At 59.1% G+C, this 12,163-nt stretch overlaps 2 protein-coding genes across 2 annotated transcripts; both read right to left on the reverse strand.

Annotated features, from left to right (window-relative positions):
* Window positions 1-6,038: 6,038 nt before the first annotated feature.
* On the reverse strand, window positions 6,039-7,404 carry VDAG_01448 (ketohexokinase; the record flags this gene model as incomplete). The annotated part of the gene is made up of 4 exons (XM_009650334.1): window positions 6,039-6,240; window positions 6,495-6,550; window positions 6,663-7,272; window positions 7,325-7,404. The coding sequence occupies 4 exons, from the start codon at window positions 7,402-7,404 to the stop codon at window positions 6,039-6,041; spliced, it is 948 nt and encodes a 315-aa protein (XP_009648629.1).
* A 551-nt stretch (window positions 7,405-7,955) lies between these two features.
* On the reverse strand, window positions 7,956-11,285 carry VDAG_01449 (uncharacterized protein; the record flags this gene model as incomplete). Its single annotated transcript, XM_009650335.1, has 3 exons — window positions 7,956-8,019; window positions 8,160-8,984; window positions 9,109-11,285. The coding sequence occupies 3 exons, from the start codon at window positions 11,283-11,285 to the stop codon at window positions 7,956-7,958; spliced, it is 3,066 nt and encodes a 1,021-aa protein (XP_009648630.1).
* Window positions 11,286-12,163: the final 878 nt, after the last annotated feature.

Here is a 12,163-nt window from a genome sequence, read left to right on the forward strand (position 1 = left end):
GTGCATCCGCCTGCGCCAGCCAGTGTGGGATGGAGTTGCCTTCCCTGTGCGATCGCCCACACACCACGCCGACCAAGCCACCCTCGACCACTATTGATTCATCATCATTTCCTACCTACCTACTACATGTAGGAGGCAGGTGTGCATGTAATCGGGTAGGTTGGTCGGCAGGCAGTAGCGCAGAACAACTGGGTGACTGGTACCTGCTGGTTGACACTGACACACCCAGACCCAGCACTTGGCTGCCTGCTCTTTGGCTGCCTGCTCTCTGGCTGCCTGCTCTCTCTCGCCAAATTTATCCGGACACACGCTCCGCAGACGTGCCATGCCAATGTCAAGTCAAACTCCCTAGACGTGTTCCTACAGCGCCCAACAAACCACTCCCCCCTTTTCGCCGAGCGGCATCGTCCCCCGGTGGAAACAAGACCTGCCTGCAGCCGACTTTTCGTCTCATCCCGACCACGTCGATGCCTGCAGCATGCGGCCTGCCGCCAAGTCACCTGGCACCTTGTTTCTTCGTTCTTGCGACGAAGCCTCGCGCCCTGTCCTTCAGTCGGCGAAACCACGATGGCTGGCGCTTACCTGCCTGTGTGAGCTACACGTTACAGCCTGCAGCACTTGTTCCCAACGCACCATGTTGGGTTTGGACTACCACCTGCCCACTTTCCCAGGTCCAGAATCAGACGCAGCACACACAGGCGTCACATCGCTTCGGCTCGAGAACAACTTCCAGGTGTCTCGAGCCTCCAGCCTCCAGCCTCCAGCCTCCAGCCTCCAGTCTTGAGCCGTGAGCCTTGAGCCTTGAGCCTATTCGAACCTGGTTTCACCTAAACCCCACAACCTCACAAGTCTTGCAACGCCCAAACGGAAGCGAGGGCGACACGCTTGTCTCTCGTGCTACCAGCGAGCCTGACACGCCTGTTCGTCATGTCGCTCGATTCCCTAGGGCAGCCACGCCGTCTCAACACGATGAGCTTTCAGCAACAAGAAATGCCGCTACATCTCTGAGTGACACTTGTCAGGCAGTTTGTGCAAATTCTAGAGCGGAGCCGGGCACAGATCCTGGCGCAAAAGAAAACCTCATCCTGTGTGCTGATCAACACCCCCAAAATGTGAGCTGACAACAGCCGTCTCTGTGTCCACCCAAATGCCGGCCCGATGAGGCGGTGTATTGTCGTCGCCTGGTTGCACTCTCCCGAAAACGAATGACCAAGCTTTAGCGCCCGGCGGTCTAAGGGGTGAGGCCGAGCAATTCGCAGATCCACTCTTTGCGCAGAATCAGCAGGTCATTCGCATCATGCCTCGCTCGTCCAGCCTGCTCCACAATGGGCTGCCAACCTTGTGCAGCATCAATAGATCGCCAAAACGGCAACGTCACGTCCAGTCTTCGGCCTGTTGGAAACTGCTTGGTTGACCGGTCCAGACCTGTTCCGCCTATACAAGTATTCTCTCACTGTTTCGCTGAGCAAGCGGTGCGATTTCCCTCGGACACGCATCAGACCATGGTTGTCTTGAATCATGTTCCCCTGAGCTCTGGCTGCCCTGCTTTGACGGCATTATTTTGCGCGCGTCACTATTCATGGCCAAAGTGCCTCTTCATGACACAAGTCGCCAAGTGTCCCCGTCGAAGGGGCCAGCAATCCGAGAACCAAGATCCCCAGCTATAGGTGTTGAGAGCTCCTTACAGTCGGCTTCCTGATTACAAGGATGTGGGATGCTGACCTGGACCCCCAAGGACCTCTCCCACGGGACGCGCGGGCGACTCCAACAAAAGTGAAACCACTCATCTTTCGGTGGAACAGGTTCGTTGTGGCCTAGTGAAGCCTAGCCTGTCCACAACAGCAACAGTACCATGTACACCCCCCTCCCCAAGCCCCTCAGCACAGCGCATTATGCACCACGAAAAACGCGATACGTTTGCAGATGCGGCGGAGGCTAGCGCCCTCTGAGGCCATGCTCATTCCCTGGATCCGGCCATCCCTTGCCGTCCCGTTACCGATATGGTCATCCCATATCCCCACCTACGCCACCACCCAGTCGGATGTATAAGTCTAACGCACGGTCCAAAGCGGCACAAAACTCGGCCGCCACCGTGTGCTACAATGCCTTGCGCGGTTCACGATGACCGACCATCGTTCTTGCTATGGCAATTCGCCCGTTGGACCCCCAGGGGCGACGATCCCGGTCTCAAACGCATTCTCCCATAACCTGGCAACTACATGGTGCCGAGCTGAGGATTCGAGATGGCTGACCTGGTCTCTTCGTTCTGATGACAACCAAGCGGCCCAAAAAGCAGACGATACTTGAGACACATTCTCGCCTCGACAGCCGATGGACAAGGCTATCCACTCGAGACCAGTCGTCGCTCGTATGTCTACGTGTAGTTGAGGCCTGAAAGGATCGCCAAGTGGTATGGTAGCGAGCGGTTCCGAGGGGTGGAGGTAAGTTTGTGACAAGTGCCTCCACCATCAACGATAGTGGGAGACAAGGTGTAAAGCGCGCTGAGCATTACAGGCCCAGCGGTGTGGCGGGCTTGCTCCTCTGCCGACGGTTCCTATTTTCCCTCCTGAGGACGTGCCATCGTTCGATGCCCGCCAGAAGCACGATTCATTCGTTCACACATAACTCAACTTGAACACTGATCTGCTACTGAGTTAGTGACGTTTTATTGTCATGTTCCGGATGTCGGAGTATGTGGGCCACACCCAAGGGTGGCCTGCAAGCCATCGACTCGTCGTCAAAGCACGGCCGGGGAGGGGAGGAGGAACATGACAAACCTTGCTTGGCTGATGTTCTATCCCACATTAGGGGGTACGTGCCTAGGGCCGACATAACCTTGACTTTCACGACGGTCGGTGGGGGTGTTGCTGGCTTTGGAGCCACTTGGAGCCACTTGGCCAAATATGATTTCGCATCGCCTCATATGCCACCGTCAGCTCGATCTAGGGGATCCGGTGGCTTTGTTTTCCCACGCTGATGGCTCGGCACCTGGAAACCAATCCACGTACAGCCCGGCCCATCCACAACTCCCGGTCAAGGAAAGGGCCCGATAGTGGACAAGTCCAAACTTGCGTGTCATGATGGAAGACAGGACGACTGTGCGACATGACTTTCTCTTCTCGAGACTTTCCTGGGCTTGGTGCGATACATGAGTTCAAGGACCATCACCACCAATATGGCCGGTTTCGCATGATTGAGAAAACAAGCGTAGGGGTGGATTTCAGCTTCTGACGACGTCCAACGGGTTCGGGCTGAAGGATGATCTACATCACGTCTCGCACGGTCTGGGTTTCGGCCGATCATTGTGCATAGGCCTATGAGGCTGTCGCAGATGGCGGAGGCCCGATGTGTGAGGGCGGCAGAAGCGGTCTCGAGAATGATGCTCATTGGATCCGTCCAGAGTCAGAGCTACCAGCGACAGACAGCCTTTGGCCTGGTTACACTTCCACTACGCAGTACCAGGCCAAAGTTTTCACACCCCTGTCAAGTATCTTTTGGGCCCGTGCGGCCCTGGGCAGCTGGCAGGTACTTCCACCTATTTCTCGACGATGTGCTGGCTTGCTTAGATAATGAAACAGGAAGCACGGCCCCTTTGAACTCCTACGGGTGCGGGCCACGCTTACAGGGGGCTCGGTACCTGTTATGGGCGTGAAGACTTACCCATCCTACTTCGTACGGCCAACTCTCAGCATGCCACTTCGACACTTGCACTAGCTGTAGGTGTGCACCACCAAACGCGTGCCTCGAGTGCCAAGCATGCTACCTTACGATGCACAGGACTGGAAACGAGCCAGGCTTGCCAGGGTGTGTGCTGATGGGAGGACACTCGGAGATGATCATGCGCATGGGCGGCCCCAAGCAGACAAGTGGAGAGCAACCAGTGAGCGGGTTGAGCTCATTAAGGCGCCCCGAACAGGGGCCGTGGAGAGGGAACACATCGTTTTGTGCGTGGCCCTTGAGTACCCGCTATCTGACTTGGAGGCCCAGCCGTACTGGACTGGACAGGCGAAGCAGGTCGCGAGTACCATGTAGGAGCCAGACACCACACCCAAACTCCTCCCGGCAAAAGTGTCCGGCCAGCGCATCCACGACGCAACGCAACCGATGCCATGGGTCATACATGTACCATGTATGCACCTGTAAGGTCCATCGGCCAAGGGGCTGGCCTGGCCCGATGGGGTCGAGATGTGAGGCGCGTGGTGTCCTGAGCCATAACAGGGTCTTTTCGTCCGCTATGCCGCTATGCGCTTTACAGTACCTGGCTGAGTAGGGGAAGAGACGACCCAAGGCCACCCTGACCCATGCTGATATCGGGCTTTTTTCTGCCCTTCCCCTCGCCCCTCGCTATAGACTGTGGCATTCTTTAACCTTCCGGTACGCTTCCAATAAATGGACGGCAACATGATGACAGAAACAGGAGAGACCATCCCCATCGCGCAGTGACGACCTGGGCCGCTTCCATCTGACTCGCGAGAAGAGCGGCCTTGCCTGGCTGCAACAAAGCTCGGAATTACATGGTGAACGAGACACAGGCAGCGCGTTCGACCAAGCGGCCCTGGCCTCCAATCGCTCACTAGCTTGGAAATAGCCAGCGCAGCAATTGTCTGACGCTGGTCACTTGCTACCTGGTCTGCCCAGGATCGTATGGACTACTGGTATACCATTTACGTCCTCCAGTCCATGCATCATACTTCCCTCATGGCCCTATCCTAGGTGAACCTCCGATCATAGCCCAAACCAGCAAGCCCTTTCCGCTTGGCAAAGGGGTCTCATCAGTCTGGAATGATCTTCACGGCGCCCTTGCAACCCTCTACCAGCTACTCAGCCAACACCGCAACCAGGGCAAAGCTGGGCCGCTGGTCAGTCCATAGGCTTCGTTTGACGCCACCCCCCGGCCACCCATCTCATCTCATAACATCCCTTCTCATGCCGCCTCCATCTTACCCCTGGAGAGTGAGGGAGGACCGTAAGGTATACTTGCTGCTCCGATTTGCCGGTCTCATCTCGTCGATGCCCAGCCAGGCCTGCACATGACCGAACGTTGCGAGTGCTCCATCGTCTCCTTGCGCTGTTTGTTTGCCACTCCTCCACAACATGAAGGGGCGCCATCCTGCGTCCAGGGGGGTATGGAGAGGGGCAGAGGGGGAGAAGGCCAGCTGTTTCGATGCTATCCCGCGCCGGTCAGTGAATCCACATTGGCATTCGGCTTTGTGATCCATCCAAACCCAAGCACGGCGAGTTCTGACCTCCCCATTTGGAACCTTTTTGACACGTCCTAGGCGAGGAATATCGCAGCCTTGGTGTCGCATCGTGGGTCTGTCGCCGTGTTGAGGATGGATGAACAGGCACAAACCTGCCGACAGGCAACCTTGTCGCCAGTCTCGGTTCCATCTGGCTTGTCAGCGCGCGCAGTGGGCGTACGCGTGGAGTCTCCTGCATACGAACAAGCTGGCCATGGCCATCTTGACCCCCTCTCACTCCACCGCGCTCTTGAGGCGTCTCACGTTCCTTGCATTCTTCTCAGTCATCGCTGCTCTCTCTGGGAGGGGAGCAGCGACAGCACAGGACACACCTGCACGTGTGTCGAGCCAACGAACTAATGACTGTCCACAGGCGGCATGGCATGAAACAAGCATAAGCCCAAGCAGCAGCGGCAAATCGCCCTGAATGGTGCTTCAGGCAGCACATACGGGACGGATGACTTTTCTTCTCCTGCTTTGTACGCTCGTGAATTGAGTCACTCACCGCCTGTTACCCCCCCACGGCATTCCAGCGCCGAAGCACCTGCAAACGACAGACTCACCCACTTCGTACGACGTGCGTCACCCTCAACACCCGCATGGCGATCCTGCTGTTCCCCTCAAGCCTCCTTGTTATTCTGCACGCCAGCAAGCCATCGGCCGCGCGCTCCCTTCACCTCTTGACGTGCATGGTACACTAGACTCAGTGAATGTGCCGCCCTCTCAAGGTCTCGACCCTTTCGGCCTTGCATCATCTGACCAGATGGGGAATCTTGGCTGCCCGACATGAGCACCCGCTCACCTTGAACTCTCTGGATGGAGCTGGTGCTTGCTGTTGGCTAGTGCATCAGTGGCGAGTCCATCGAATCCCTCTCGCTGCACTTTGAGGGTGGCCGTGTCCACCGCGAAGCCCAGCACCGCCTCCCTGTTCAGCCAGTCGCACCGATGAGCCAGGCCATACAGGACGCATGCGATAAAGGTGTCTCCAGCACCGACAGTACTGTTTTTGATAATGAGCCATTTGTTGAAATCAGATAGGGAGGGCAAGCCACTGGTCAACCTACTCGACGACGTCTCCGTTGGGCACTCGCGCCGGATGATGGACGCAGGCATCTTCCCCCAGGCTCAGAGAGGCCGCCCCGGCTGCGCCCCAGGTGCAGAAGGCCAAGAACCTAGGTCGTCGGTCAGTTGAGGATGGACCTCACGTATTGCCCGAAGACAATCCGCGGGGGGGCTTCTTCATCTGCAACTTACGCACGAGCCGGCCTCTCCCCGAGCAAGCACGCCTCAGACGATGTGTATCCGCAATCCTAGGCAGCACCGCAGGTCTCAGTGATCAAGCTCTCACACACAGACACATTCGGCATGTCTCTCTCTCTTTTGCTCGGCCGTGCCGCAGAAGCAACGTTTGATGCGACTCACCTCAGCCCAGCTCTTGGAAAAGAAGGCCACATCTGCCTCAGCCGCCAGGGCGCGCAAGCCCTCGCGGCCCGGCTTCTCAACCTCGACGCTGATCAGGACAGACTCGCCGAGCTCGCGCCGCAGCACGCGCATGCACGCGAGCGTCGTTGCCGGTTCGCGTCCCTCGAAATGCCACCACCAGCGGCCCGCGTCTCGCCCCGTGCCCGCGCGCCCCGTCATGGCCGTGACGATGGCCGCGAACTCGCGCACCGTCATGTCCGGCAGCTTGTTGCTGTTGACAATAGTGCGGCTGCCCGTCGCGGCGCTGCGGAGCACGTAGCAGCTCGCCGGCGCCATGTGGCCCGCGCGGAACAGACAGTGGTCAAAGTCCACGGGAGGCGACGGGCCCCGGCCGAACGACGCGAGGATCTGCTCCGTCGCGGGGCTGTCGCGCTGCGGCAGCAGCGAGACGAGGTGCAGCTGCGTCTCGCTCGCCGGCCGGCTGGCGAGAGCGCCCTCGGCCGCGAGGAGCTGCCGCAGCACCTGCAGGGAGTTGGGACAGTTGCCACCGTGACGGACCTGCAGCTCCGTGGCGCGCAGCTTCTCGTCTTCCCGCGGGTATCGGGGCACGCTGTCAGACGTGCGGTCAGCGATGCGTCGGCCGCCAGGGGAGGGGGGGGGACGAGGTCCCTTGCCTGAGTATCGTGTCAAGGTAGCAGGCCCCGACGAGGACAATGTGCTGCGTCGCTTGGTGCGGTGTCATTGTGAACCGTTGTCGGCCCTCGGACGACGCTCGTGATGGGGTTGCGCGGACCGAGAGCGACCAGTTCTTGTCAGGCCGCGTGTGTCCTACGACTCTGATGGGGGTGGACTCGTGACAGCCGTCTGCGGCTCCTGAGCTATGCGGCTTGCCGCAGATGACCGACTACGTCTTGTAGTCGTTGCGCGGTGATGTCCTGTCCTGCTTGGTGGTGATGGTGATGATGAAGATGATGTCTAGAGTCCTGACTTGATTCGCGTCTGCCGCACAATCGTTGGGTACTTTATCTTCGGTTTGCCTATCGGGTGGAGACCCATTCGGCCATGTCCTATTGCAAGCGACACACAATGAGGTTCACATTTCGTCGACTGAGGCGGCATTCGGGCACATCGTCGTTGGCCTGACTGGAGTCGCAAGATGATGCCGAGAAACCCCGTGCACCATGCCGTCGTTGAATCACTCGATGGTTTGGCAACGCGTAGTTCAACTTTGACATTAGGGATTTCACCCATGACGGGACTGTGCATTTCCCCATTATATATATACCCCAGGAATTACCCTTCAACTCCATTCAACTCCAAAATCTCGGAGGGGCAAGATGCAGCCATGTGCTTTGCACTTGAAGAGACTTGGTCAGTCCTCGAAGTATGCTAGACTACTCGTACGCAAAAGACGCACCGCTACCAGGGGGACACCCCCAAGGGTGCAGCCCTCAGCCTCGGATCTCCTATCATGCCTCGTCCTCCTGCCTCACATACACGGAGAGCCTGTTGCCGTTGCCGCAGAATTCGTCGTCCGCCCCCGCGCAGAGCATGCTGCACTGCTCCTCGGGCGCCTCGGCGGCCCCGGCGTGCAGCTCGTCGCCGCAGAAGCACTCGCGCCCGTACTCGGTGCCGAACATGGCGAAGCCCTCGCAAAACGCGGCGCACGACTCGTTCGTCATGTCGTCCGCCGCGCGCTCCTTGCCCGACAGCGCGCGGGCCCCCGCCGGTTCGGTACGGCACCCAAACCAGACAAAGTCGCCCGCAAATGCAGGCTGGCGGGGCTCGCGAGGCGGCGTCGAGGCGCGAGCCGGGTCCTCGTAGAGGGTGAGGCGGTTGGGCCCGCCGCAGTGCGTGAGCGGGTCGCCGGCGCATGGCATGGCGCAGTCGTCGAGGGGCGCGACGGAGGAGGAGGCATGGAGAGAATTGCCGCAGTAGCACTCGGCCGCGTACTCTGTGCCGAAGTAGCGGTAACCCGTACAGAATGCAGCGCAGTCGGCCAGGGTCATCGAGTTGGACGTCGTCGACTTTGCCGACAGGGCACGCGGGACAGACGTCGCTTCTGCCTGGCAGCCGACGAGTGTGAAGGGCGAAACTGTCGGAACGGGCGAAGGGCCGGTGGGTGATGGAGCACTCGAAGAAGACGTGGCCTCGCTGAGCCTGACGCTCGACTCAGCGCCGCCCGTGGTGGCGGCGGTTGAACTTGCGAGCGTTGCTGACGATGCAGCACTTGCCCGGTACAGCTCGAGACGGTTCCCGTCGCCGCAGAACTGAAGAGGGTTCCCTGCACACCTCATATTGCACTCCTCTACGGGCGCGGGACTGCTCAACGAGTCAAGAGCATTGCCACACCAGCCTGAAGAATTAGTATTATTGATCGGTTAAAAGCAAGACGTGAATCCGGCGACGGTGGGACAAGGGGACCAACTCACATTCTCTGCCATACTCCGTGCCAAAGTAGTTGAATGCGGAGCAGAAAGCAGCACACTTGTCCAGTGTCATATCATCCCCTGCTGTCGTGGCGCCGCTCAGAGCCCTGGCGCCCGTATTGTCTGTCTGGCATCCCACACGCACGAATCTGCCAACACTCGGCACACGCGTCGGCCCAGGAGCGGCGGTTGTGCTCGTGCTTGTCTTTGTGGCTGTTGTCCGGTAAAGCTCGATCCTGTTGCCGCCTCCGCAGTATTGCGTCCCGTCGCCGGAGCAAGGCATGCCGCAGTCCGCAAGTGGTGCCGCGGCGCTCCCAGAGTGGAGGGCGTCGCCGCAGTAGCACTCGCGACCGTATTCAGTTCCCCAGTAGTTGAAGCCGGTGCAGTTGGATAGGCAGGAGTCGAGAGTCATGCCGTCATAGGCGAAGGAGGCGCCAGTCAGGGCGCGGGCGGCAGGAGGCTCGGACCAGCAGGAGACAAGAGTATAGGAGCCCATCGTCTGGCGGCGGTATATCGAAGGCGCGGGCGAGGATATCGTCGTCATGGTGGTAGAGGTGGCCGAAGGCACGGCGGAGGTAATGACTGGTGTGTTGCAGACGTTACTGACAGGCCGAGACTGGCATGTCCCGCCGAGGATATTGGCCTTCTTGAAGGCGTCGACGCGGTCGCCGCTAAGAATATCAAAAGTAGCCTCAACGCTACGGCCGCCAGGTATGGTGGTCGATGCCGAAAATAGTGTATAGGGGCCGATGCAAGGGCCGCGGGTCAGTTCGAGCGTCAGGGTATTGAGGGCAGGCACGACGCTACCGGTCTGGGTTGTCTTGTAGGATACGATGGCGCGGACGGGCAACTCGGCACGGTCGTTGCGGACTGCGGCTGTGAGAGTCGTCACGCCGGATGACTGCAGAAGGCAGCTCTGATAGCGTTGCAGAAAGACGGCGTCCTGGATGGGATATGAGGCGCCGTTGTTGTCGTAGACTGTACTTGTGCCATCTGTGCGGCGCTCTGTGACGGTGAAAGAGGAGATGCCACTAGCGAGCGGTACATTACGGGCGATGGGAAACCACGCGAACGAGTCGTCGAGGCCGCGGCCGACGCCTTGGACAGTAAGAGGAAATGAGCAGCCGCTTGATCCGCAGTCGTTGCCGCCGTTGCGTGCCTTGTAATTGATGGTCAGGCCTGCAATAGAGGTAAGTGGCACATTGGTGGTGCGGATGCGGATGAAACCTGTCAGCTCGATGACGGTGCCTTGCGTAGAGAGCGTCAGCTGCAGGCCGACGGGCTTGACCTGGTACGGCTCAAGAGGTGCCGTTAGGGTGACGCTGGGAGGCACGACGTCGATCATCTTCTGCAGCACCGTCTTGCAGACTTCGTTGAAGGCGGCAGCCGAGGCCATGGCCTGCATGGTGACATTGCGATCCGAGTTGTACACCTTGAAGTCGGAGTGCTTGTTGAGGCCGACGGCACGGCCCACGACGAGCGGGTTCTGGGTCGTGCCATCGAGGTACTCAGTGACAATCTTGTTGTCAAAGACGGCGACGCTCGAGTCGAGGGCAATCTGCCCGTTCGTTGCGGTGCCCGCTGGGATGATATCTGGAAACTCGGCCGAGTGCACGCCGCCAATGGTATGGCCACACGCGGTCACCTGAATCATCTCTTGTGGCGAGAAGCCCATGCGGTCAAACTGTGTCCGGAAGATACTGATGGCGTTCTGCGGTTGGGGTACGCCCACGGCACCGGCGGTCGTGGCATCTCTCCTGCCGGCGCGGAAGGGAACGGCGGGGCCGCCGCACGCTCTTACGGATATGTAGACGCCGAGGGCAATGAGGTCGGCCATGGAACTCTTCTTGGTCATGTAGGGGCTCATGAAGGTGAGGGTCGTGCCGAACCCAGGACCGGTATTCTCGCCGTTGTTGAGCTCGTACTGGAGGGAAGCGTCGATACCACCAGTACCACGGGCCGTATTGGCGGTGGCCATGTCATGAAAAGCGGTGCGGAGCCACTCGGCAGCGTTGTGACGGCCGGGGCCGGATGGCTGGTTGGTGCAAGGGGAGACCGAATCAGCAAACTTGCGGGAGCGAGTGCTCGTCGTCTGGAACATGATCTCCTCAAGCTCATCCGTCTCAGCGGGCCAAGTCGGGTCTGCAGTGGTGAGGCCGAGAAGGGCCACCAACAGGGCTGCTTGAAGCTTCATCGTGACTACTTTGGCAAACTCGCGGCCTCGGTGGTGCAAGATGGGCGAGACAGGCGTGGAACAAGCACAGATTCTGAACGAACGAGGCGGATGACAAAAGCGGAAAAAAAAAAAAAAAAAAAAAAAAAAAAAAAAAAAAATTGCCAAATAGTCACGACAAGGAGAGCGGCAGATCCGACCGACAGCCCACGGGGAGCAGAGGAAAGAGAAGAAGGGAGGGCGAGGGGGAAAGGTGATGGCGGGCGGGAGAAAGATGCATAATGATAGACGATATGCAAGACGAAAGGCACAGCTACAGCCCGGCGTGTCATCTCCAACTCTACAAAGCCAAGCCGATAGCAGGTCAGCCAACATACGGAAGCGGTCATGGCACTGCACTCATGCCGCGTCCCAAGAAGTCTCGGCTGGGGCCGGGCTCGAAGCACAATGACAACGAAAGGGCTGGCTACCATATCGGACAGCAATAAAAGAATGGTGGTCGATGGGAAAGCTTGGCTTCGTATTTCTGGACATGGAGCACAGGGTGCTATCGCACGCTAGCGCTGGTGCCGTGACGGGGAGGGGGGCCCAGAAAGGCACAGAGGCGTGGTAAGGTGTCGGGCGATGTCAGCTCATTGGAGAGGCGCGGTTGGGCTGGGTGGCAGCCGCATGGTGGGATGTTCAGGGTTCAGCCCACGTCCTTGGCGAAGGGGGAATAGCAGCGACGAGAGGAGCCCGAACGGGACAGGCAGGTCGATAGACATTGGTCTGCGCTGGCGATATTGGGCGGCTCACAGGCTGGGCAGTGCTGCGGTGTGGCGGCGTGCGGGCTTCGGCGTGGTGCTGATGACTGCTTGTTGCATGATTAGACGAACAGACTATTGAGCCACGGCTTACGG

Source organism: Verticillium dahliae, genomic scaffold (assembly GCF_000150675.1).
Source record: "Verticillium dahliae VdLs.17 supercont1.2 genomic scaffold, whole genome shotgun sequence".
NCBI classification, from domain to species: Eukaryota; Fungi; Ascomycota; class Sordariomycetes; order Glomerellales; family Plectosphaerellaceae; genus Verticillium; species Verticillium dahliae.